Below are 27,216 nucleotides of genomic sequence, written 5' to 3'. Positions count from 1 at the left end.
AATCATTACTCATTCATTTAATAAAAATGCTAATAAATATTACAGGTTCCAGCAAAAATAGAGTCACTGATTAAAGAAATAATGCAAGACCATCTGCATTATTTCTTTAATCAGACAAAGTAAGCTAAATTTCTTTTAGCTTACTGTGATGCAGTAATGTGACCAAGGAACTGGGTGCATAAAATAATTTTCATATCATATACTTGGATTTTAGGAAGACTTTTGCTACTATTGCACATAAAAGACTGCTGTATAAACAGGAGTAATGTTAGCATTAAGGACAAGTTGCTGCCTCTCTTACGAAGAAAGGCTTAGGGTTTGCAAATTAGTGTCTGGAGACTAGGCACCAGCGAGGTGATCTGAGAGAGGTGTATAAAGAGGTGCCTTTAGCCAGCGGGTGGTTGGTTGGTGGAACAGACTTCCATCCTTTGTCGTGGAAGTTGATAGCCTAAATAAGTTTTTAAGGCTCAACTGGACAGGTATTTCAAACAAACAGAGGGGTGAAGTGGAAGTGGTTTTTTTTTTTTTTTTTTTTTTTTGGTTGATGCTGCATAAGCTTGCTTTCTTGCATCAAATGCCTCTAATAATGCTAATGCTATGGATAAAGGGATGGTTAAGTAGAAGAAAACAGAATGGATATCAATGGGCACTGCTCTTTGTGGAGTAATGTTATTAGTGGAGTCCTTAGGGTTCAGTACTGGGACCATTGTCATTTTCAGTATTTATTAAAGATATTGATGAAGATACATCAGGCTTAATGTCCAAGTTTCCAGTTGATACAAAGGTTAGCAGGGTGGTTATAAAAATTAGATTGATGCACTAAGATATGGAAGTTGAAATCTAAAACTGACAATTGCAAGGTACTGCATATGGGTAAAATTGAAAGATTTGTTTGAAATTTCTAATAAATATTACATTTAATATTAAATTGTTTCTTATTTTCATTTCGATGCCATATGCTTGCATTTCACTATGTAATGTCTATGTACATAGTCATATTATGAAGGTACATATAATACATACATACATAGACAAAATTTTAGACTAATTTTCTTATATATTTCATACGTTGGAACGGAACCCCTTTATTACTATGGAAGCCATAACTCAGTATTCGCGTTTTCGGTATTCACAACATTTCTCAGGAATGTAACCCCCGCGAATAGCGGGCGTTTACTGTATACACATGAATATAAGGTATGCAGAGGCATAGCTTTGATCATGTTATTTCTGATGGTTTTACAGACATATTATGTGGTGATTATCCACAGGAAAATATTTTACATCAAAAACTGTTTTGCTTCAGTTATTTAAGTACACTGAAAGGACAGAATTCATTGGATACCTGGTTCCTGGGCAACGAGATGCTGTCACCCCTCTCTCTGGTGGACGAACCCACCACTTGACGGGTATATACGTACACTGCATCGCTGCATTCATGTAGACGGTAATTCAATGTCAGTATGGATAAATGTCATGAGTTATCCAACTTTGAAAGAGGGATGATAGTGGGTGCCCGTGGAGGTGGTACAGAAATTGCACTATCCCCATTCAACAGTATCAAGAGTGTATTGGGAATACGCCATTTCCAGAATAACATTTCATCTTGGATAGCGCTGTGGGCGGAGAAAAGTGGGGGATGTACATGGCTGTCAACATCTGTCTTGCAATGTTTCAACCAACCAGAGAGAGTGACAGTGGCACAAACCACCGCCGACTTCAACGAGGGAGGTACCAGAAACGTCTCCACCAAGACTATCAGAGCACCCATTACTAACACCATGACACAGGACGCTACACCTCAACTGGGCAAAAGGACAATGGCACTAGACCTTGGATGATTGGAGAGGGGGTCTCCTGGTCCGACAAGTCTCATTTCCAGTTATTTTGAGTGGACGGGAAGATGCGTATCTGGCAGAAACTGCACAAAACTATGCACCAGTCATATCAACAAGGACCTGTTCAGGCAGGTGGACAGCCAGTAATGGTCTGGGGGGGGTGTTCAAAACTGGCACACATTGGGACCTCTAGTACATCTAGACACATCTCTGAAAGGTCCAGGTTACATGTCCATCCTTGCAGGCAGAGGTGGGGGGAACCCCAGGTACCGTTTGACACTAAACACACACACACTGCACTGTCCATCCTTGCAGACCATCTACTTCGCTTCGTGGTCATTGTGCACCCACATGGCAATAAACTCTTCCAGCAGGACACTGACTCCCCACAGAGCCGTGGTGACCTCGTTCACTGGACACGACACCTGTACTGCATCTTTGGGATGCTGTGGAAAAGTCCATTCGAGCTTTGGATCCTCTACCTAGGAATGCAATGAAATTATGGACAGCGGTGTAGCAAGCATGGATGGAAATACCTGTGGAACGCTTTTGTGAACTAGTGGACTTAATGATTCGCCATGTTAATTACTTAACAAGTACAAGACAATGCTGAAAAAAAAAACCTTGAGTTAGGGTTGAATTTGAAAGTGTCTGCAATTCTGCCCAGACACCATAGGAGGGAGTATATGATGAGAGCCTTGTCGATCAATTTAGCCCTGGAGAGATTGTGCAAGGCTCAAGGGATAGAATTTTTCTCAGCCTGGTCTGTGCTTGTTAACAGGAGAGACTGCTTCTACAGGGTTGGGATACACTTAAATAGAAAGGGTGCAAGAATTTTTGCCGATGCTATTGAGGCAGAATTAGGTGGGCCGGAAAACTGCTAGCTTGGGGGAGATACAAGGACTAATAGATTAACAGTAGCCACTGGCAGAGGTAAAAGTGATTCTTGCACTACTTCTATTAAAATGAAATTGAGCAGCAACGTGGAAAGAAAGGCAATGGGAATTTCCAGGACTCATAGTGGAGTCATAGTGGAACAACTAAATACATGGGTTGTGTTAGGGTAACTAAGAGTAGAAACACGTGCATGTATACAAAGGGTACTAGGAAAGTTTTGCAATACAGCTTTGTTTATTTAATTTTTTCAAAGTAATTTCCTCTACATTCAATACACCTCTCCATCCTCCAAAACCAATCTTTAAACCAGTTCTGCCAAGTTTCACTAGAGAGTAAAGCACACTCGTTGTCCCAAGCCCGTAGAAGGTCCTCATCACTGGAAAACTGCCTCCCTTTTAGCTTCATTTTCACATGCGGGAACAGTGCAAAGTCGCAGGGAGCAAGGTCTGGACTGTAGGGAGGATGCTCGAGAAGTTTCGGTCCTGTCGTGGTCAAATATTCGGTGCAGGCTTTGGCGCGGTGAACTGGAGCATTATCGTGATGGAGGTACCAGGTGTCCATTCTTGACTTTGGCCGCAGGTTCTTCATAGATCCAATGACTTTAGGCAGGCATTGTTCAGTATACCACTTAGCTGTGACTGTCTTCTGCGTGTCCAAAACGACACGTTCCACAATTCCACTCGATTTGAAAAATACAGCTATCATTTTCTTCTTTACAGATCGGGATTTTCTGACAATTACGGGTGTGTCGTCATCATCAAAGACCCAAACTTTGTGTTGAGCCTTGGTCGGCAGATCGTAATAGTACAGCCAAGTCTCGTCACCTGTCACGATGTTGTTCACATACCGAGATTGTCCCTTATCAAACTTTTTTAACATCTCCCGGCACCAAGTCACACGTCGTGTCATCTGCTCTTCAGTCAGTTGATGCGGCACCCAGAGAGAACAAAGTTTCTTCACGTGCAAATGATCTTGCAGAAACGAACGAATTGCTGGTGCATTTAGGCCCAAAGTATCCTCTATCTGTTGGTAGGTACCCGCCTGTTTTCGTCAAGCATTTTCCTCACAGCAGTAACGTTTTCCTCCGTAACTGACGTTCGTGGCCTTCCCGGCCTCTCAGAATCCTCCAGAGTGAAATTTCCCCTTTGGAATTCTCTATACCACCTGAATATCGTTGTACGATGTGGACAATCATCATCTAGTGCAAGAGTCATTTCTTCTAAGCACTGGTCTATGGTTAAACCACGCACGAAATTATACCGCAAAACTGTCCTTATCTCATTTCGTGACCACGATGCCATCGCAAGCACTTTACACTCTCACTACTAATGAATAACTGAGCCCATCGACTTGGCGCGGCGGCTACTATGCACGTATGAACATGTCTCAACATGCAGCAACAAGCAGCTTCCTGTGATTCATTGTTGCGTCATATTGCAAAACTTTCCTAGTACATTCAATACACCTTTGTACTTGCATGTACACCAATGCTAGGAGTATAGCTAATAAATTCGATGAGCTTCAAGTACTAGTCAAGACATCAAAGGCAGATATTGTTGGGATATCAGAGACATGGTGTCACACAGACATAAGCATTGCAGAAGTGGAATTTGGGGAGTACAATGTGTACAGAAAGGACAGACAGGAGAGGAAGGGAGGAGGGGTTATGCTGTTAGTTAAGAAATACATAAAATCTAAAGAAGTACATCCAACTGATGTTGGTGGACATTGCAATGTTCAGTCTGTTTGGGTGACATAAGCACTGGGAAAGGAAAAATGAGAGTAGATGTGTGTGTTATAGAGAATTCAAAGCAAATTCATTTGCTTCGAATTTTGAATTTGAAGCAAATTCAAAATGAGAAGCATTCAAAGAATTAATCTTGGAAGCTACTAGGCTTTTCTTACCAACAAAGAAATATTGTTCAAGATTTAGGCCTAAATGGATGTCAGATGAATTAATTAGACATGTGATAGAGAAGAAAAATGCATGGCATACATATAAATTAACATGTGACACAGAAGACTATTATAGATATAAGCTGGTCTGTAACCAAGCTACAAAGGAGGTTAGGCAGGTTACGAGAAATCTTTGGCAAAGGATGCAAAGAAAAACAGCAAAGATTTCTTTACTTATGTAAACTCTAGAAGGAAGGGAATGAATCAGATTGGTTCCGTTGATATCGATGGTTCAACTGTTGATGATCCTGCTCAGATAGATAACAAACTAAATGAATATTTTGCATCGACATTTTTACATATGAGGAGTTATTCTAGGAGGGGAATGCCAGAGGTGTATTCAACTCTGGCATTCCCCTCCTAGATAATTTTGTAATAACTGAAAGTAAAGTGGAGGAGAAATTGTTGAACATAAGTACAAGACATATATCCAGTTATATTAAAGGAGGCGGCAAAGGAAGTAAGCAAACCCTTAACCATAATTATGAGAGCTTCCCTGGACTCAGGGGAGGTCCCCATGGACTAGAGATGTGCAAATGTGACCCCAATCCACAAAGGAGGATCAAAGGGAGACAAGTAATTATAGACCTGTTAGTTTAACTTCTGTTCCAGTTAAATTAATGGAAACACTGTTTAAAGAAGCAACTGTTTAAAGAAGCATTGCAGGATCATCTAGACAAGACTTCAGTTATAGCTCGGACACAGCATGGGTTTGTCAAGGGGAAGTCTTGTCTGACTAATTTGATCGGATACTATGATGTAGTCACAAAGGAACTGGATGCGAAGAATAACTTTCTTGTTGCTGTTATGTTGTTATTTGGTTTTTAGGAGAATTAGCAACTAAGGCCATACTGCTCCAGAGATATGCAGTAGTCATTTCCTGACCTTTCCGCACCTTCTGTATTTGGTGGTCACGGGCTCGAACCCCAGTCTAATCAAGAAGCATGTACTACGCACTGCTGCTCCTACCCACCTGGCATCGGAGGTGCTGAATAACTTTGATACTATTGCACATGGAAGACTGCTGCACAAATTGGAGCAGTGTGGCATTGGAACCAAATTGCTGCTATGGATAAAGGGATGATTGAGTGGGAGAAGACAGTGGTAATCAATGGACACTGCTCTTCGTGGACTAATGTTATTAGTGAAGTCTCTCAGGGTTCAGTGTTGGGTCCATTGTTGTTTTCTGTATTTATAAATGATATTGATGATGGTATATCAGACTTAATGTCCAAGTTTGCAGATGATACGAACGTTGGCAGGGCTGTTAATGACATTAATGACAGTACACTGCTACAACAGGATCTAGAAAAGTTGAGTAGATCGGCTGAGAGATGGCAAATGAAATTGAACATTGACAAATGTAAAGCAGTAATCCCAGAGTAACATATCAACTCTGTGGTACCACACTGACAGTGGCAGAGAATGAAAAGGACCTGGGGGTAATTGTGCAGGCAGATATGAAGTTTTCTGAGCAGTGCAGACTGTCCAAGAGCAGCGTCTTGTCAATGATATACTGGAATATTTTTAGCAGGGATAAGGAGGTGATTATCCCCTTGTATAAGGCAATGGTCAGACCACATCTTGAGTATATACCGGTCTGGAGGACTCATTTTAAGAAGGATGTAGAGTTGTTTAAACGAGTATAAAGAAGGGCAACAAGATTAGTGAATGGAACAAAGGGTTGCTCTTACGAATAAAGGCTTAAGTTTTACAAATTAGTGTCTAGAGACTAAGCACCTGCGAGGTGATCGGATTGAGAATAAAACCTTGAATGGTTTGAGCATGCTCAATGCTGATAAGATTCTTCCTCTTGCTCAGAATAATCGCCTGAGATGGCATAAATTCAAATTGAGGAAAGGTGTTGTAGGACAGATGTGCAGAAGTTTGCCTTTAGCCAGAGGGTAGTTGATTGCTGGAACAAACTTCCATCTGTCGTTGTAGAAGTTGATAGATTAAATAGATTGAAGTTTTTTTTTTTTTTTTTTGGCTGATGCTATATAAGCTTGCTTTCTTGCATCATGTGCCTTTGCTAATGCTAATGCGACTGCCCATATCAAAAGCCCTGATAAGGTAGGCCTACCTATTACTAGGTAGGTATCCCATGATTTCTGTCCACTCAGTGTATATAAATAAAGAAGTGATACATATGTAATAACAGATATTGAATGTTTCCAAATTTTTAAAATTTGGCCACAATGAATAATTTATCTAAGGATATAATGATCAAATCGAAATAGTCACAGGAGATTCATGTATGAGTCAAGTTCATTGTCTGTATAGCCTGAAGCATTATTCAAAGGTCAGTTTAGTTAATAATCCTAGCTCAACTGAAGATTCTTTCTTTGTTCCTGGTTCTTTTCTTTGTTTGCTGCCCTAGAGGCAAATAGAATTGGAAACTCAAGTATCTAGTGACCTACCAGGTGATGCTCCTCTGATTCAGGCTATAGAATAGAACATCAAGTGCATACTAGTCTGGTGTTCTAGAGGGTTTGGTTTTATTTAGTTTTATTAGAATGAGTTGGAAGAAAAATTGGATGCTAGCAGGTCAGACTTACCCTTGGCTGAAGTGACAACAGAACCATCTAGTTTTGACAGAGGTGGGAGCAGAGATGGGCAAAAGTTGCGGCCAATAGCTTTAGCAAGAGACCAGAATGCTCGGCTACCATTAGGGCAAGAAGCAAGTTTTCTACTCTTAGTCTGTTCAAAATCTAGTTTGGACTGATTAATAGCTGCTTTACAATTGTTGCGAGCTTTGGTGTAGGCAGAAAATGAAACTGAAGATTTGGAAACAAGCCAATTATGCTATGCACCGTTCTTCTCTTGAACAGCCTTAGCACATTTATTAGAAAACCAAGGTTTAGATAAAGGACGAGATTTTAAAGTGGAGTGTGTGATAAAGGATTCCATTCCTACAAGACAAGATCTGCGCAAACGTTGACATCAGAAGTTTTCAAACAGTAATCCGACCAAGGAAAAGAAGAAAAGAAATCTTGCAGGTCATTCTATTTTGCATTCTTGTAAAGCCAAACAATAGAAGGTTGGGAACAGCCATGAGATAATGGCTCCATTGGAGAAGAGACAATCACCAAGTTGTGATCTGAGGTACGTAAAGGACCACTCACTTCGACCGTGTACTTAGAAGGGTTGTTTGTGAGAAAAAGATCAAGCATGTTGGTTGTATGGTTAGGATTGTCCAGTATCCTTGTAGGCAAATGAACACTCTGTGCAAGGTCATTAGTAATTGCAAAAGCCTCAGCATCTCGACCAGCTTGGTCGGTGTGACTAGAAAGCGAAAGCCAGCTGGAGTTGTGAACATTAAAATCACTAAGGAAAATTACCTCACTGTTAGAAAAGTTGGACTGGAGAAGAGAGGAAGTCAAAGAGCTCCAAGTGATTAGTGGAGTTGGGAGAACGGTAGAGACAACAGATGAATTTGACACAATGAGGTAAAGAGATTTTAAAATGAAGATTCCACACCTGTGTACAGTATTTAGGGTGTGGCCTGGCCATTGCCTTGCACAACGGGATAATTAGTTCCTTGTCCCTGCTAGCAGGGTTCCTGTATACCATTGACAAAACTGAATGAGCTTTCCTGGCAACCTGTCTGCAGACTTCTCAGAGAACTAATTTAATATCAAAAATTATGATTTACTGTTTAAATAGGCCAAGAATGCTACCATTTCACTGCCCTGGGGTGGTATGCTGAATATATCTTCAATATATCTTCTTCATAGGATGTTGGGGAGTATTAAAAAGGGCATTGAATTCAAAATCCTCCATGACAAAGTCTGCCACAGGAAGACTAATGGAAGAGCCCATAACTAAGCCATGGGATTTTTTTATATGTAGTGTTTTCACAAATAAAAAGTTTAAATAAATTACTATGTGACAATTCCATTGTCAGGGAAACACGTAACATTTTTTGTAATAAAGGTATGTAGACAAGGTGTCTGCCAGGAAAACAGCTACTAATGATGTTGCTAATAAACTATCATATCTATTTTGTAGAGATGAGATTCGTTTTGAACAAAAGTGCAAGAGCTTTTGCGAATATCATTGGGGATACCTTAAGTGATCTGGAAAACTGCCAGTTGGAGGCAGTTTTCCAGATCACTTTTACATTCTCCCCTCCCCCTGTGCAAACACTCTGGATTTAACACTGATCTCAAGAGTGCTTGTATGTGGCCACAACAGCCAATATTGGCAAGATGTTCTAAGGGAAGTGATGTTTCAAATTAACAGGAAACTAATACTAGAGAAACACGCTTAAATAACTTCAAAGGGTGTATTACAGTAGTAAGCTTTACAAGAACACTAAGCCTTAACTATGTATACAGTAATATCACGAATGTCATCAATAAAATTAGTGAATTCCAACTCCTGGTTAGGACAACTAACTGGCATAATTGGACTAATGGAATTTTTTTTTTTTTTTTTTTTTGTTAGTTGTTGGTGCATCGGCTTCTCTGGCCATAATGCACCTCCCAAAGCACTTTGCATTTTTACTCTGATCCATGCCCAAGGCATGGATTCGAACCCACAACCTTTGGGTTACCAGGCAGGCACTTTACCCAGCTGGCTAGCCCAGTCGGCGACTAATGGAAATAATTTGTCACGAGGAAATGGAGGATGATGAACTTCACTACAGTATATAATGATATACTGCAGTATACACTACAGTATATCAGAAGCAGAATAAGGATAATAGAAAGGATAGCAAAAAAAAAAAGCATACTATGTACAGAATCTGTGTGGTGTATGTTATTTGGAAGCAAAAGTATAATGAGTGAGAGTAAACTATACCAGAAGATTATGACAGATTTTGCAAACAAGTATGAATGTCTAGTTATCGGTGATTTCACCTAAACCCTTACTGACAGTGCAAGTGAGAGGGAAGTGAACCATCGGGATCAAAATTTTTAAATAAACAATGATTATCATTTGCATCAGCATATTAGAGAAAATACTAAGGGTAAGATTATTCTAGACCTGCCTAATCATTACCTGAGAACCAGATGATATCATAGGGCTCAGAGTGTAAGAACCATTAGCAGAAAGTGATCATGCAGTCCTTAGTTAGAAGATGAAGAAAGAAGTTGAAGTTAAGGGCATAGGATTTAATTTCAGAAAAGGAGACTAGGACAAGTCAATCTCTACCAATAGGTAGATAACAGAGAAAACACTACATATAACACTACATAGCCTCTATCGATGGAGATAACAGAGAAAAGGTTAATACATTAAAATTATGAAATATCTTTAAAACAATAGTCACAGAAGCCATAAACGCATATATATCATTAAAAAAAAAATGCAGCATGAGGAGAATGCCGAGATGAATGAATATCGATCTGGCCAGTCTAATAGAACAGAAAAAGATGGCATGGAAGAGTAACAGAGCAACAAAAGGGACTGAAGCTTATGACATTCAAAAGTTCAGTAACAGTACCAAAGAAAATAAAGTATGCAAAGTGCCAGTATGAGAAAATGCTGTTTAGGAGAGAAAAAAAAAAAAAAAGACAAGGAGTTTTTCATGTATGCAAATATATAGAAGAATAAAATGAATCAGATCAGACCCTTATGTAATGAGCATGGAAAAAGCTTTAAATAACCCAAATAATGTTACTGATGAAATGAACAGATACTTTGCACTGATCTTTATAAACATAATGAGGAGCTATGTTTATGTACAGCCTCTCCTCATTGTTAAATCTTCACAATGAGAAGAGGCTGTACAGGTGAGGCTGAGCAGTATGAAATTAGTGACTCTGAAATTATACATGACTATTTACTGGAAAAACGTGAGATTAATGCCAAGAAAGGCACCTAGCATTGATGAGAGAGAGAGAGAGAGAGAGAGAGAGAGAGAGAGAGAGAGAGAGAGAGAGAGAGAGAGAGAGAGAGAGAGAGAGAGCAGGAGAACATTGAACCATTGACTTTAATTATGAAGAAATCATTGGACTAGGGGAAAGATTCTTCTGGACTGGAAAAGTGCCAAAATATTGCTAATACATACAGGTAGTTTTAGGGTGAAACAGGTAACTAGAAGACAAGTATCTGTCTTCGATGGTAAAAAAAATCATGAAAGCAACAATAAAGAGTGCAATATTGGAACATTCAGAGAAAAATGGAATTCTGAAGGCTACACAACATACTTTTGTTGAAAAATCATATTTAACAAACTTGTTTAGCTATTCTGACAAGGTTTCTCACAATGTGGATATAGGAAATAATTTCAGCATATTATTTGGATTTTAGCCAAGTATTTACTGACTCTGTCCCTCACAATAGGCTATTGTAAAAGCTGACAATGTGTTGGAATCGTGGGAAAGATTCTAAGATAGAATGCAAGTTGGTTGAAGAGCACAAAGCAGAGGGTGGTAATTAATGGTTACTATAATTACTATTGTAAGATATAATTACTATTGTCCAGAAGTTTGCCTATAGCTAGTGGGTGGATGATTGCTGGAACAAACTTCCATCTGTCATTGTAGAAGTTAATAGCTTAAAAAGATTCAAGGCAGAACATTTGGAGCGAGTGGATGGGTGAAATGAGAAGGGGTTTTTTTTTTTTTTTTTTTTGGCTGATGCTATATAACCTTGCTTTCTTGCTTCATGTGCCTTTAATGATGCTAATGCTATTCAGATTGCTCTAATGCTAGAAGTGTAGTCCCCAAGGATCAGTTCTGGGCCCACTGTTGTTTCTACAGTAATAGTAATGTGAACCAAGCGTATGAGCTTATGTAGTATCAGCCAAAAAAACAATTTAACACATCCATTCACTCTAAACGTTTGTCCAGTTCCTCCTTGAATTTATTTAAGCTATCAATTTCCACAATGATAGATGTAAGTTTGTTCCAGCAATTAACCACCAGCTGGCTAAAGGCAGATTTCTGCACATCTATTCTACAACTGTCTTTTCTCAATTTGAATTTATGCCCCCTCAAGTTCGTAACTAGCATTAGCAAGGGCACATGATGCAAGAAAGCCAGCTTATATACATTCGGCCAAAAAAAAAAAAACGAATCTGCTAATTTCACATATCCACTAGCTCAAAATGTTTGTCTAGTTCTGCCTTCAATATGTTTAAGCTATCAACTTCTACAACACCAGATGTTCCAGCAATCAACTACCTGATGGCTAAAGGCAAACTTCTGCACATCTATCCTACAACTGTCTTTCCTCAATTTCAAATTATGCCCTTTCAGGCGATAATTCTGAGTAAGAGGAAGAATCGCATCAGCATTGAGCATGCTCAAACCATTCAAAGCTTTATACACCTCAATCAGATCACCTCGCAGGTGCCGTCTCCAGACGCTGTAATCTGCAAAACTTTCTTCGTAAGAGCAACCCTTCATTCCATTCACTAATCTTGTTGTTGCCCTTCTCTGTACTTATTCCAACAGCTCTACATCCTTCTTAAAATGAGGCCTCCAGACCTGTATACAGTACTCAAAGTACGGCCTGACCATTGCCTTATACAAGGGGATAATCACCTCCTTATCCCTGACAGAAAATATTCCAGTATATCATTGACAAGGCACCATGATATACTCTGCACAGCTCAGAAAACTTCATATCTGCCTGCACAATTATCCCCAGATCCTTTTCATTCGCTAGCACTGTCAGTATAGTACCACACAGTTGATAGGTTACTCTGGGGTTACTGCTTCCCATATGCAGTACTTTACATTTGTCAATGTTAAACTTCAGTTGCCACCTCTCAGCCCATCTTCTCAAATTTTCTAGATCCTGTTGCAGCAGCGTACTGTCATTAACAACGCTGCCAATATCTTCTGCAAACTTTGACATTAAGCCTGATACACTATCATCCATATCACTGATGAATACAGAAAACAACAATGGGCCCAACACTGAACCCTAGGGTACTCCACTAATAACATTAGTCCACAAACAGCAGTGTCCATTGATTACCACTGTCTTCTCCCACTCAACCATCCCTTTATCCACAACAGCCATTTGCCTTCAATGCCACATTGCTCCAATTTGTGCAACAGTCTTCCATGTGCAACAGTATGAAAAGCCTTTCTAAGATCCAAACATATGATATCAAAATTATTCTTTGCATCCATTTCCTTTGTAACTACATCATAGTATCCAATCAAACTGGTCAGACAGGATTTTCCCTTAACAAACCCATGCTGTTTCCGAGCTATAACTGAAGTCTTGTCTAGATGATCCTGCAATGCTTCTTTAACCAGTGTCTCCATTAATTTCACTAGAACAGAAGTTAAACTAACAGGTCTGTAATTACCTGTCTCCCCCTTTGATCGTCCTTTGTAGATTGAGGCCACATTTGCACATCTCTAGTCCATGGGTACCTCCACTGAGTCCAAGGAAGCAGTCATAATTATGGCTAAGGATTTGCTTACTTCCTTTGCTGCCTCCTTTAATATAACTGGATAGATTGCATCCACCCCAGGTGCCTTTCTTATGTTTATCTTCAACAATTTCTCTTCCACTTTACTCTCAGTTATTACAAGATTATCTAGCTTACTGCCAGTTTAATACACCTCTGGCATTCCCTTCCCTGAATAACTCCTCATGTGTGAATGTAGATGCAAAATGTTCATTTAGTTTGTTAGCAACCTCAACAAGAATATCAACAGCCGAACCATCGATATCAAGTGTACCAATTTGATTCATTACCTTCCTTATAGGGTTTACATAAGTAGAGAACTCTTTGCTGTTTTTCTTCGCATCCTTCGCCAAAGATTTCTCCTAATCTGCCTCTGCCTGCCTAACCAGCTTTGTGACTTGGTTACAGACCAGTTTATATCTATCATACTTCCTCCATGAATTTATTTAAGCTATCAACTTCCACAACAGATGACAGTTTGTTCCAGCAATTAACCACCTGCTGACTAAAGGCAAATTTCCACACACCTATTCTACAACTGTCTTTGAGGAAAGACAGTTCTAGAATAGGCCTTTCTTGGTAAAGGACCCCTTCATTCCCCACACCAATCTTGTTGCCCTTCTCTGTACACGTTCAAGCAACTCTACATCCTTCCTAAAATGAGGCCTCCAGACCTGTACGTGGTACTCAAGGAATGGCCTAACAACTACCTTATATAAAGGGATAATCACCTCATTTCCCTACTAGCAAAATTCCCGTATATCATTGACAAAACCCCATGATCTGCTCTGGCAGCCGGCTGCACTGCTCAGAAAACTTCATATCTGACTGCACAATTACTCCAAGGTCTTTTTCATTTTCTACCACCCCAAGTGTAGTACCACACAGTAGGTATGTTTCTCAAAGGTTACTTCTACCCGTATACAGTACTTTGGATTTGTCAATGTTAACACTTTGCTAATTGGATGCTTGAAGTAGCAAAACCAATGTTTAGTCTCTAGATTAAGTTTCCGGCACCCCCCTCCACATACTTCTCCTTCAACCCACGCACAGTACTAAGTACTAGGTTTTGATACCTTTCGTGTTTTGGGAATTTCATAAAAAAAAAAAAACTTTAATTGCCACCTCTCAGTCCATCTGCCCAAATTTTCTAGATCCTGTTGCAGTAGCACACGGACATTACTGTCATTAACAACCCTGTCAACCTTTGTATCATCTGCAAACTTCAACATTAAGCCTGATATACCTTCATCAATATCATTGATAAATAGACCAAACAACAACAGTGGGCCAAACACCAAACCCTGGGGGACTCATAACATTACTCCACAAAGAGCAGCATCCACTGATTACCACTCTGTCTTCTCCCACTCAATCACCCTTTTATCCATTGTAGCAACTTACCCTTAATAGCAAACTGCTTCAATTTGTAAACTAGTCTTTCATGCACAACAGTGTCAAAAGTTTTCCTGAAATCCAAATGTACGGTATCAAAATTATTTTTTACATCCAGTTCCTTTGTAACCACATCATAATATCCAATTAAATTTGTCAGACAAGACTTTCCCTTAACAAACCCATGATGTGTCTGAAATATTACTGCAGTCTTGTCTAGATGATCCTGCAATGCATATTTAACTAGTGATTCCATTATTTTCTTTAGAACAGAAGTTAAACTAACTGGTCTGTAATTACTCGTGTCACCCTTTGTGAATTGGGGATACATTTGCACATCTCCAGTCCATGTGGACTTCCCCTGAGTCCAAGGATGGTCTCATAATTATGGCTAAGGGTTTGCTTACTTCCTTTAATATAACTGGATGAATCCCATCCACCCCAGGTGCCTTTCTTATATTTAACTTCAACAATTTCTCCTCCACTTTTCTCTCAGTTATTACAAAATCATTTAACTCCCTGTTAAGAGTTTGATAAACATCTGGCCCTTTCCTTTAAAAACTCCTCAGATGTGAATGTAGATGCAAAATTCTCATTCAGATTATCAGCTATCTGAGTAGGATCATCAACAGTCAAACCATCGATATCAAGTGGACTAATTTTATTCATCCCTTTCCTTCTAGAGTTTATATAGGTAAAGAAGTCGTTGTTTTTCTTAGCATCATTTGCCAAACATTTCTCGTAATCTGCCATCGTTTGTCTAATCTCCTTTGTGACGTGATTACAGAATAGGTTATATCTAGAGTGGTAATCAATGATATTGATGAGAGTATTTATCAATGATATTGATGAAGGTATATGAGGCTTAGTGTCGAAGTTTGCAGATGGTAAAAAGGTTGGCAGAGTTGTTAATGACAGTAATGGCAGTGTGCTACTGCAACAGGATCTAGAAAATTTGGGTAGATGGGCTGAGAAGTGGCAACTGAAGTTTAACCTTGACAAATGCAAAGTACTACATATGGGTAGAAGTAATCCCAGAGAAACGTACCAACTGTGTGGTACTACACTTAAGGTTGTAGAAAATGAAAAAAGATCTGGAATTAATTGTGCAGTCAGATATGTTTTCTGAGCAATGCAGACAGGCTGCAAGGGCAGGTCATGGGGTTTTGTCAATGATATTCAGGAATTTTGATATACATACACTTGCTTTCTTGCATTACATGCCACTACTACTACTATCTGCCATAGGCTTCTGTGTTGCCTGATAATTTATATGCACTCCATGCATTTTCTTCTCTGCCACGAGCCTCATTAATTCGTATGACATTCATTTAGGCCTAAACCTTGAATATTTCTTGATAGGTATGAAAAGCCTAGTAGCTTCCACAATTAATTCCTTGAATGCTTCCCACTTAGAATTTGCTGTTGGTAACATCGGTTGGTCCCCACTGCACAGAATTAAAAAAAATTGTCTGAGGCCACTGTAGTCACCTTTATGAAAGCAAAAACCCTTTCCTTTATCCCTAATGGTAATTAAATTCATATTTGTATTTTGATTGTCATGAATAAGTTATCTGAAAAGTATTTTGTCACACTTTGGGATGCTTTCCATCTGCTTTAAAAAGGATGGCACCTTCAATTTTGGTGAAAAAAATCAGACTAAATTTGAAATATTCAATGGCTTTGATTAAAAAATGGAAAGGCTTTTAGGTTCCTACTTTATTGTTGAGTGAGATTCCACATTTGAAAATTCAGGCTTGTTTTCTTCTTATTTATTTTTATTTAGTTCAATCTGGTATGAATTTCATTTAATTAATGAAATGTCCTTTTTTTTGTGATATGTGCCAGTTTATTCATAATAATGATGGTAAGTGCAGCTAATAGGTTGCAAATCAGAAGATTCGCTCAGTCCCAAGGTTGACGTGAATTAGTCTTGCAATTGAAAAAATAAATTAATTTTGGTAATGCAAATGTATCCCCATTATTGGGTGTCTGCTTTGGACGGGTGGTTCTGGTCACCGGTGTTTGTCGATTATATGGGGCAAGGCTTCACACCAGGCAGTGAACTGTTAATGGTTACCTGTTAAAAATATAATAAACTCAATGCTCACAGGCATCCTTTCCTAGAGTGACCTGTAGGCTTTACCAAGGCGCAGTTGCTGAAGGTCCCAAGGTCGCGGAACAACGCAAAGTCCACTGCAGCCTTATATTTTTGAAACATGCCCCACATAACGTAAAAACGGATGGTTAGTGGTGTGGGTAACATTTCTTTAATTCTGTGACAGACCTGTGGTATTCGCTAAAGGGTTGACAATAACTGTTAGACCTCACAACTAAATCTTTACCAAAGCAAACGTGTTAACAATAGCAGAAACAGCTTGAAAATTCCACAATTCCGTATATTTGTTCCTATTAAATATAAAAACTTATTTCATTATTTATTTATAAAGTTCCATTTTGACCTATAAAGGTATATCTTTATTATTATTTTTAAAAAAAGGGGGGGAGGCGCACAATGCAACAGTTCCACTATTTTATTTCACGCAAGACGAGTACTTTCCATACATCCAGTCATTCGTTCAGTGTAGCAATACTAAGCATTACAGCAGCAGATGTGGTTTTCACAAAAAGTAGTGCATTAGGGTATTAACTTAAAACTTCTAATTCTGACCTGTAACATCGAAACGCATTTACTATGCGCTGAAAATGTTTCCTTTCTTTAGCGCCCTCCTCCTCTTCTTCATTTGTTTTTACAAACTGTTCGTCTGACAAGGTACCATCACCACTTCCACCCGCCATGATTCTCCTCAATCGAAATATTTACTGCTAAATGTACTCAAATATTACAGCGCACTCTGTTAAAAACACAAATGGGTTATACCTAATTCACTTATCAGCCTTTTCACTCGAATATTACAAACATTCACGATCGAAAAACTGACGACACTATAAAACCCCCTATGTTCAAAATATAAAACTATTGTGTTCATAATTGCAGTTTATTGATTATACGGTTTTAGGAACACCAAATAACTTGGGCCATATTGCGCCGTGTGTAATATGTCTTATCAAGGAAAAATAATGGAGTCACTGGTTAAAATAAGTAACCCGTCACCATCTAGACAGGAATAAAATTGTACTCCAGTCACAGCATGGATTTCTTAAGGGACAATCATGTCTGACCATCTGATTGGATACTATGATGCAATAAGAACTAAAAAATAATTACTGGATGTATAAAATAATTTTGATATCATATAATCACTCCAAAGGCTCACATCTTGTGAGTATGGGCTTGGCAAGCCCAGGGTCCTGAGTTGAATATCATCATTCTTCTCTCTTTTCTCTCTCTCTCTCTCTCTCTCTCTTCAAGGTAACTCAGGAATATTTTTTTGGCTAGTGCAGCATAAGCCTCAGGCTTCCTTGCACCATATAGATAATATTTAATAATAATAATAATAATAATAATAATAATAATAATAACATACACAACTACTGGTACAAGAAGCTCACATGCACAGAGAAGCACCAGGCAGAGCAGTTCACCCGAATAATAAAGCACCCAGAGACAATCCCTAAGCTTCTCACACAAGGAATCACATAACTGTAGTCTAAACACCAAGATTCAAGAAATCCGGCGAAATATAGGCCAATCACCTGTCTCCCAACAATGTACAAGATTCTCACCAGCTGTATAACCAGGAAGATATCACACCACTTGGAGAGCCAGAACATAATGGCTGAACAGCAGAAAGGGTGCAAGTGGCTGAGCAAAGGATGCAAGGAGCAATTAACCATAGATTCCGGGGTTATGGGGCAAGACTACAAGAAGCGCCGCAATATGTACACAGCCTACATCGATTACTGCAAGGACTTCAACCCTGTCCTCATAGCCGGCTAATAGAGGAGCTGAACGTCTACAAAGTCAATCCAAGGGTGACAAACATCCCAGGAGAAATGGAGTAGTCTGGTGAAAGGTAGTACCAACATTAAGGTCGAAAACATCACAACCAGGCCAATCACCATCCGAAGAAGAATCTTTCAGGGAGATGCCCTGGGCCCATTGTGGTTCTGTCTAGCACTTAACCAGCTATCCACAATGGGCCCAGGGCATCTCCAACTATCCACCATGCTCAGCAGCAGAAAGTATGGATATAACCTCAAAGAACGAAAGAAGAACCTGTACACCCTCACCCACCTGATGCACATGGATGGCATCAAGCGCTATGTGGGAACTGAGAACATCTCCAGGAACTACTCCAGATCACCGAAGAATTCAGCAATGATATTAGGATGGAATTTGGTCTAGACAAAGGCAAGACCCGAGGATTGCACCAGGGAAAATTGGTCAACCAAAATTACCAGCTGCAGACTGGTAAAAAGATGGAAGCCATGGCAGAGGGAGAAGCCTATAAATATTTGGGAATGATGCAGGCTCAGCAGTTACAGCACAAGGATATGGTCATTCTTCTCTTTCTTGCTTTCTTGGTGATTCCCTTCTACTTCTCTCTCTCTCTCTCTCTCTCTCTCTCTCTCTCTCTCTCTCTCTCTCTCTCTTTCTCTTTCTCTCTCTTTCTCAGGGTAACATGGGAAATTTTTCTTTTCGGCTGGTGCAGCATTAGCCTCAGGCTTCCTTGCACCATATAGCTAATAATAATAATAATATTACTAATAATAAAGAAATTAAGGCCTGCCTGAAAAATACCATCGGAGACTCAGAAGTCTCCTGAAAGCAAAGCCAAAATGGACGGAACACAGAGCCATAAACACCTGGGTAGTCCGAGTGCTAACATACTCTTTTGGCATCATAGATTAGACCGTGCTAGATGCCATCATGAGAGATACAACGAAAATAATGACCAAGAGCCGCCAACACCGCCCGAAATCTGCGGTGGTGACTGACAATTGCCAGGAAAGAAGGAGGAATGGGTCTGATAGGCCTTATTGAACAATAGAACACAGCAATAGTGAACCTGAAGGATTACTTCCAGAAACAAACAGCAGCACTTCAGCAGGCCATAAGGAAGAAGACAAGCGGTATACCCACTCAACCTAAGCGAGGAGTTCCCCCCCCCCATCCAGGAAGTACAAACGAAGCTAGAAAGATGGGCAGAGAAGACACTCCATGGAAGACACTACAATGCTCTCCATTAAGATCACATAGATAAAACTGCTTCCAATGCATGGCTCACTAGCGGGACGCTCTTCCTCGAGACTGAAGGATTCATTCTTGCCATCCAATACCAGGAAATCAACAAAAGGAACGATAGAAAATACATCGCAAAGGAGCCTGGAATGTCAGATCACACTGTCGACGATGCCACCTGGCCTTAGAAACGATCCAACACATCACCGCGGGGTGCAAGGTGATCATGCCAACTGAGTACGCTCATAGACACGACCAGGTAGCCAAGATAATACACAGAAGCTAGCGAGGAAACACCAGTTGAACAAAGAAAGTGTACCGTACTACAAGTACGAACCTCAGACAGTACTATAAAACCCAACCCACAAGCTGTACTCGGACCACGCCACAATAATGGATAGGACAGTCCCACACAACAGACCGGATATAACCCTTGTGGACCAGAAGGAAACGATTACCTATCTGATTGACATTGCGGAAACCAACACTGACAACCTACAGAAAACCCATGGGGGAAAAAATCAGGAAGTACACGCACCTAAGACAGGAGATCAAAGAGATGTGGCATATGCAACAAGTAACATCCCAATCATCAACAGTAACACCAGACATAACAACAACCACCCTGTGTACTTGACAGCAATATCCGTCACAAAGTGGAACCCCCAATCATGGAGAAATAATATAAAAGGAATAATAATAAGCCGATCCCTCTGGTAGAACTAGAACTCAAGAAAACCAAGGACGTACAAGAAATGAGAGAGGAGGAGATTCGAGAACAAGAAGTAAAACAGACGATCCAGAACTCTCACAACTGGCGAATTCCAGGAATAGATAACTTCCAGAACTACTGGACTTTAACCTACAAGAAGCTCACTTGTACACATAAGCATCTGGCCGAGCAGTTCATCCGAATGATAAGGAATCCAGAGACAATGCTGAAGTTTCTCACTCAAGCAATCACATATCTGTAGACTAAAGACGAAGATACAATAAACCCGGCGAAATATAGGCCAATAACCTGCCTCCCAACAATGTACAAGATACTGACTGGCTGCATAATCAGGAAGATATCAGACCACTTTTTTTTATTATTATTATTATTTTAGGGTTGCCCGTAATTGAATACATTAACTCATATTTGCGTCTGAAAATTGCGTGTGTTCTATGGTCGATTTGCGTGTTTTTCTGGACGATAAAACCCCATTTCTGGGTAGAAAACCCTTTCTATCTACTCCAGAGACCGAATAACTCAGCTGTGGAGTGAAAAAACAGCATGGGTTTGTTAAAAGGAGGTCTTGCCTGACCAATTTGATTGGAAACTATGATGTGCTCACAAATGAACTGAATGCCAAAAATAATTTTAATATCATACACTTGGATTTCAGGAAAGCTTTTGATACTGTTGCACTTGGAAGAATGCTGCATAAATTGGAGAGATATGGCATTATGTGTAAATTTTTACAATGGATAAAGGGATGGTTGAGTGGGAGAAGACAAAGGGTGGGAGACGACAGAGAGTGGTAATCAATGGACACTGCTCTTCGTGGACAAATGTTATTAGTGAAGCTTCCCACGGTTCGGTGTTGGGCCCAATGTTGTTGTTGTTGTTGTTGTTGTTGTTGTCGTTGTTGTTGTTGTTGTTGTTGTTGTTGTTGTTGTTGTTGTTGTTGTTGTTGTTGTTGTTGTTGTTGTTGTTGTTAGGCGCAGTTCACGACACATTGGCAACTATGGCCAATATCTGTCTGTCAGAGTCACTATGTTCATTTTAATGATATATGGATATATCAAAGTGTATTTATTATTCCAAGATGTTTAATATATATATAAAAGCTTACTTAGGTTTGTTTTGTCACCAAGTATATGAAAGAGAGTTAGAGGAGCATGCAAGTTTGCTAATGATTAGAAGGGTGTGGTTCGAATAGCTGAAAAGGATGGACAATCAATCAGGCTGTGCCTTACTGTAAGTTGCATCTGACAGACAGAGCAGAGCGAGGGATCTTTTCTTAGAAATAAATGTTTGTGAGTGAGGAAGGTATGCCTAATATGCAGTCTTGTCAATATAACTTATTCCTGTCTATATGTACGTGAGCTGGAATGCCATGAACACACATCTTTTTTTTTGAGGAGTTTATTTCACGGGTGATCCCTCCAAAGTTGTTTCCAAATGGAAGTATATTTGGTACGAAATGCATCCTTATAATCTGTAAATGGTACAAACTGAAAGTTATCTTGTATAATAAAATCTGGATTTTTTGCAGCTTGGTCTGCATGATTATTTCCTGGGATTCCAACCAACATGCCTGGGAATCCAAGAGATAGACACCTGTTTTCTTGCTTTATGCAAAACTCTGAGTTGTTTTTTAAGATGCTGAATCAAGGAATTTGAGGAATATTTGCTACTTTGTAGAGCTGCTACTCCATTAAGGAGTCAGTATAGATTACAGCAGGTAGAAGTTAGTGCTCGATAATATCATCCAGTGCTAGTTTAATAGCATATAATTCTGCTATGAAAATACTACAAACATGAAGCAAGGAAACAGATATAGTATATTCCATTAAAACTACTACGGCACCTTGTTCCACAGCGCTTTCTGTTATTGTGTGCCTGCTTGCTGGACATCATGCCAATGGAGAATCAGGTCATCAGCTCTTACTATTATTCACCATTCAATGTGTACAATAAGGTTCCGGGCAAATCCAATCACTATTCGGATGTCCCAGAAAATGCCTGTGTTTTACATGATCGACTAGTGGTTTATACTTTGGGACAATAATCTCGTGTTCTCGAGATCTATTCTGAATCGTGGAAAATAGACTCGCAACATCAAAATCGGCGTTGTGTTTATTCATTCTGAAATCTTTCTATTAGTTAGACCTCAAAATGCAGCATAATATGGTTCTTTTAATATAAAACTCGTGCTGTAGATAACGTGTAGCAAGAGAATGGCTAAGAGTCAAGGATGATTAAACAAAACATGATTTGTTAATTGTAGCATACAAACAGATATAAAAATCAAGTTAGGGTGTCTTTCGAACAGTTAAATAAGAACTCTTTATCTCTTATTAGTGGATAAACAATAGGTTAATAGGATACTAAACTTGTTTGGGACAACAATCTCGTGTTCTCGAGATCTATTCTGAATCGTGGAAAATAGACTCGCAACATCAAAATCGGCGTTGTGTTTATTCATTCTGAAATCTTTCTATTAGTTAGACCTCAAAATGCAGCATAATATGGTTCTTTTAATATAAAACTCGTGTAATCTTTAATTGGTACTGCTGCTCGTACTCTATGGAGCCAACAATCGTCTCGCTGTTCGAGTACCTGGATACAAGTGTAAGGGTGCCATATAGATTTAATCATAACTGATGGTATTCCATTAATACAAATGGATCTTGTTAACCTTGAAATCTAGGTTCTAAGTGTGATAAAATAAATGCTACAATAGTATGTACCTAGGAGGAGGATTGTTTGTCACTGGACTCTAGTTAATAAGGGGTTAGGTCTTAATGTTCGACATTTTCATTCTGCTAGCTATCGTATTACAAATATGGAGTGAAACTTACTAGAATACTCCTTGATATGTTCAGGAGTTGGCAGTTGAGAGCAGTAGCCAGCGGCACAAGACGTCTCTTATGGTCAGATAGCCTCAAAAAAAAAAAAAAAAAAGCTTCCTCAGTGTTCGTCTCTCTCTCTAGATTTTTCTCCTAGTTTTTCTTCTGTTCTCTCTCTCTGTCCTGTCTCTCTGCGTCTATGCTCTTTTTTCTCCCCTTTCTTTGTCTCCCATCTGCATATATGTATGTCCCCCCCTTTTTGAGTTTCCAATCCTTCTATTGGTCAAAAGGCTAATTTTGTGGGGAACACAAAATCCCAGGGACTGTTATTTCGGAGTCCTGACCCGGTAAAAAAAAAAAAATAGAATTTATGAGGAGAAAGAGAAACTTCACATCTGCATGGGGTGGCATTTCCAGACTGTCCAGCGGTAGTCACTAGGTCTAAAGTCTGTTCATTCCTACACAAGGAATTTCCAGACAACAATCAACTCGTAGTTATCAGGTTCAGATTTCACCCAAAAGTATGTTCCTTAATTGACATTACTCAGTTCTCTCTGACAAAAGTCATATACTTTCTCACCGTTTTATAAACACTATCTCCACGATGTTCGTCCGATCCGATTGAGTAACGATCTCTTGTTGTGAATCAACCGGACTCATAAAGATGGCATAGTGTTTCAACTGCTGTTTTCCCTAGCGCGGCGTCAACGAGCGTACGCTAAAAAAAAAAAAAAAAAAAAAGGAAACAGCCTTTTACACGAAGTGAATATCACCCTACAAGTACAGTAGTGGCAAGAGTATAGGGTGACTTGGTGAGATGACAGCTCTCAAAGGCGAATAAAAAGTAAAAATGAAGACTTTTTACAACCTACTGAGTTGTTCGATTTTGTTCCATCCGTGTAAATCTGATGACTATTTCTATTTTCAAAACTGTGCAGTGCGTGGACCTTCTGTACAACGATTGGAGAGATCTCTTTTTTATTCTTGTTTGTAAGATGTGATATGAACAAAGGCACAGTTGGAACCCAAGGAGGTTCGGAGTTTATATCTACTGCAGAAATGTGCTGAAAATGTATTTCCCAAACTCGAGCTAAGTGTGAGAGACGCAGTCCTACTGATTTATTTTCATTTGGCTTGCAATCATAATTACTCGTCCATCGTGGGTCGTGAATAATGGACCAATTTGGATGTGATGGCTGATTGTATATTTTTGCGGCATACATGCACAGTAAATAAACTCGTCGAAGGTGCAGCGGGGGTTCCGATGCATCTACATACAGGCTGTGAATTGGTGAAGTTCTAAATGCTCCTAGAGCTATACGGAGGGCATTCTGGTGAATGGAATCTAGGCGATGTAACATGCTCTTTCTTGCGGAAACATATATAGGAGATTCATAATCCAAACAAGATCTAATCAAAGTTTTAAATATTTGTAGTAATGTGTACCTGTTGGCTCCCCAGGCCATTGAAGATAGTGTGCGCAAGATGTTAAGATTTGAGAGGCAACTAGTTCGAAGTCTTAGTATATGAGGCCTTGAATGGGTTCAGCACGCTGAATTCTGATGGGATCCTTCCACTTGTTCAGATTATGAACCTAAGGGGGCATAAATTCAAATTAAGAAAGGACAGATGTAGAATAGATGTGCGGAAATTTGCCTTTAGCCAGCGGGCGGTTAATTGCTGGAACAAACTTCCATCTGTCGTTGTGGAAGTTGATAGGTTGAATAAATTTAAGGAGGAACTGGACAGGCATTTGGAGGGAATGGTGTGATTTTTTTTTTTTTTTTTTTTGGCTGATGCTGCATAAGCTCATACATTTGCTTTCTTGCATCACATGCCACTACTCCTACTACTACTACTACTACTACTACTACTATGTCCATGAAAGTTTAGTTTTCTATCTAATGTTAAGACTAAGAAGGAGAAATTTTGAACAACAGGTAAAGAATTTTATTTAAGTATAAAATCGGTTCGGGATGAAGGCCACGCATTTTACAGAAGTGTATAACAGCTGATTTTTTCTCAGATATTCTATATCTATTATTTTTAGTCCATGCTTCTAGTTTGTTTATGGATAATTGGAGCTGTCGTCCAATCGTGTTCATGTTTTGTGATTGAAATGAAATGGAAAGATCATTTGAGTACATATACAATTCCATTGAATGTGGTATAACCTTTGTGATATTGTTCACTCACAGCGCAAACAGGGTTGCACTTAATACTGAGCCCTGGGGAAACCCTTCCTGTTATATATTTATTGTAGATAAACAGCCTTTATATCATACCTGAAATGTTCTGTCAGTGAGGAATTTTGTATAAATTGTGGAAGTTGTCCTCTGTATTCTGACTGAAACAGATCTCGTAGGATTCCGAATCTCCATGTTGTGTCAAAAGCTTTTTCAAGATCTAGATTTACCATCACCATATGCTGCTTTCTTACAAATGAGTTTCTAATATTTGTTTCAACTTTGACATGTAGATCAACTGTTGATCTATTTTTCCTAAATCCAAATTGGTGGGGTGATAAAACATTCTCCTTTTCCAGTAATCATGTGAGTCTATTGTGCACCATTCGTTCAAGGATTTTCCCTAAGCAGCTGGTTAGTGAAATAGGGCGATAATTATATGTGTCGGAAGTATCTTTTCCGGGTTTGGGAAATGCAAACCCGGAAAATTGCATGCCGCCATATGGATGGATACAGGTTGTTCAGAAAAATACTATTATATAGAGCTAGTAGGATATCCAGACAATCACAGTTTAAGTGTTGTATCATAGTATAAAATGCCATCGGGACCTGGTGCACTATTAGGCAATTTTGTAGTGATATTAAGTAATTCCTCTTTTAGGAATGGTAGATTATTGGAATGAGATATCTTGGTAGAGAAATTCAACTTACTCTGTTCAGCTTGCTCTTTATATTTTTGAAAGTCGGTGCTGTAGCTTGTAACTGCTGATGTAGAAGCAAAAGATTCAGCCAGAATTTCTGATATCTCGTCTGTTGTAGAAATGTCCTGCCCTTTCCAATGAAAGATTGGAGATTGTATGCTGGGACATCTTCCACTTAAAATCCGAATTTTTTTCCACACCAAACTAGGATTCGAGTTCCTAGTAAGTGTGGAAGCAAACATGATCCAAAACTTTTTCTTTGCCTTTTTCTGAATTCTCCTCGTTTCGGCTTGGGCTTTTTTATATGCAATCAAATTGAGGGTAGTTGGATATTTCCGGAATATATTCCATTCACGAATTTGTTTTGTTTTTGCAATCGCACATTCTGCATTCCACCAAGAGTTGTACCGTGCATGCCTTGCCTTACTTCTTTGAGGTATTGTAGCTATCGATGCTTCTAGCAGTTGATCGTTGATATATATGACAGCATTATCTATTGGCAGATTTTTTATTAATTGCTTATCCTGCTTGATTAATTGCATAAATTTACTCCAATTAGCTTTTTTAAAATTGCATATTGTTCTTGTTTCTTCTGTAAGGTCGATGGTGTCTGTATGGAACATACTATCGGAAAATGATCACTGTTATAAGGATCATTTAATGCGAACCATTCTATACTGGGATAAATTGATGTAGCCAAACTGATATAAGTGTGAGATCTGGTATTCAGTAAATTCAGTTGTTGATCCTATAGGAAAGTTTCGATTAAGTTACCTCTACTGTCCGTGTGAGAATATCCCAAAGGATGATGATGGGCATTCATATCTCCCATAAGGCAATAGGGAGGTTGAAACTGCATAGTAAGATCATTTAATTCCGATCTGGAGAGAGGAACATTTGGTGGAAGATAAAGGGATGAGATTGTGATAGAAATTCCGACGGCTATTCTCACTGCTACCTTCTAAGTTGGTTTTTAATCTTGTTTGCTTAGCTGGTATATTAGCATTCACCAAAATTGCCACTCCTCCTTTGGCAGTTCTGTTATCATATTTCATCCAATTTTCCGCGTAAACCACGACAGTTCCATCGTATAATAATATACTGCATTATATAGGTATGAAAACTATTTGTTGAACCTGACTGCGCTTTTGAGTTT

General features: G+C 39.2%; 1 protein-coding gene across 3 annotated transcripts in view; it reads right to left on the bottom strand.

Annotated features, from left to right (window-relative positions):
* The window catches only part of LOC150081158 (protein-L-histidine N-pros-methyltransferase CARNMT1), a 176,199-nt gene extending 158,814 nt beyond the window's left edge, over positions 1-17,385 (bottom strand). For 2 of the 3 annotated variants that reach the window (XM_090380995.1, XM_090380998.1), the window contains exon 1: positions 17,141-17,383. In XM_090380995.1, coding sequence (XP_090237121.1) covers positions 17,141-17,268 — 128 coding nt within the window. In that variant the 5' untranslated portion in view covers positions 17,269-17,383. Of the gene's footprint in view, positions 1-17,140 lie in introns of all 3 variants that reach the window. The other variant, XM_090380997.1, reaches the window with a different exon arrangement.
* Between the last annotated feature and the right edge of the window lie 9,831 nt (positions 17,386-27,216).

Source organism: Mastigoproctus giganteus, chromosome 9, assembly GCF_048544385.1.
Source record: "Mastigoproctus giganteus isolate SK-2022 chromosome 9, ASM4854438v1, whole genome shotgun sequence".
Taxonomy (NCBI): Eukaryota; Metazoa; Arthropoda; class Arachnida; order Uropygi; family Thelyphonidae; genus Mastigoproctus; species Mastigoproctus giganteus.
The sequence above is the reverse complement of the archived record's forward strand: the minus strand, read 5'-3'. Positions and strand labels throughout refer to the sequence as shown.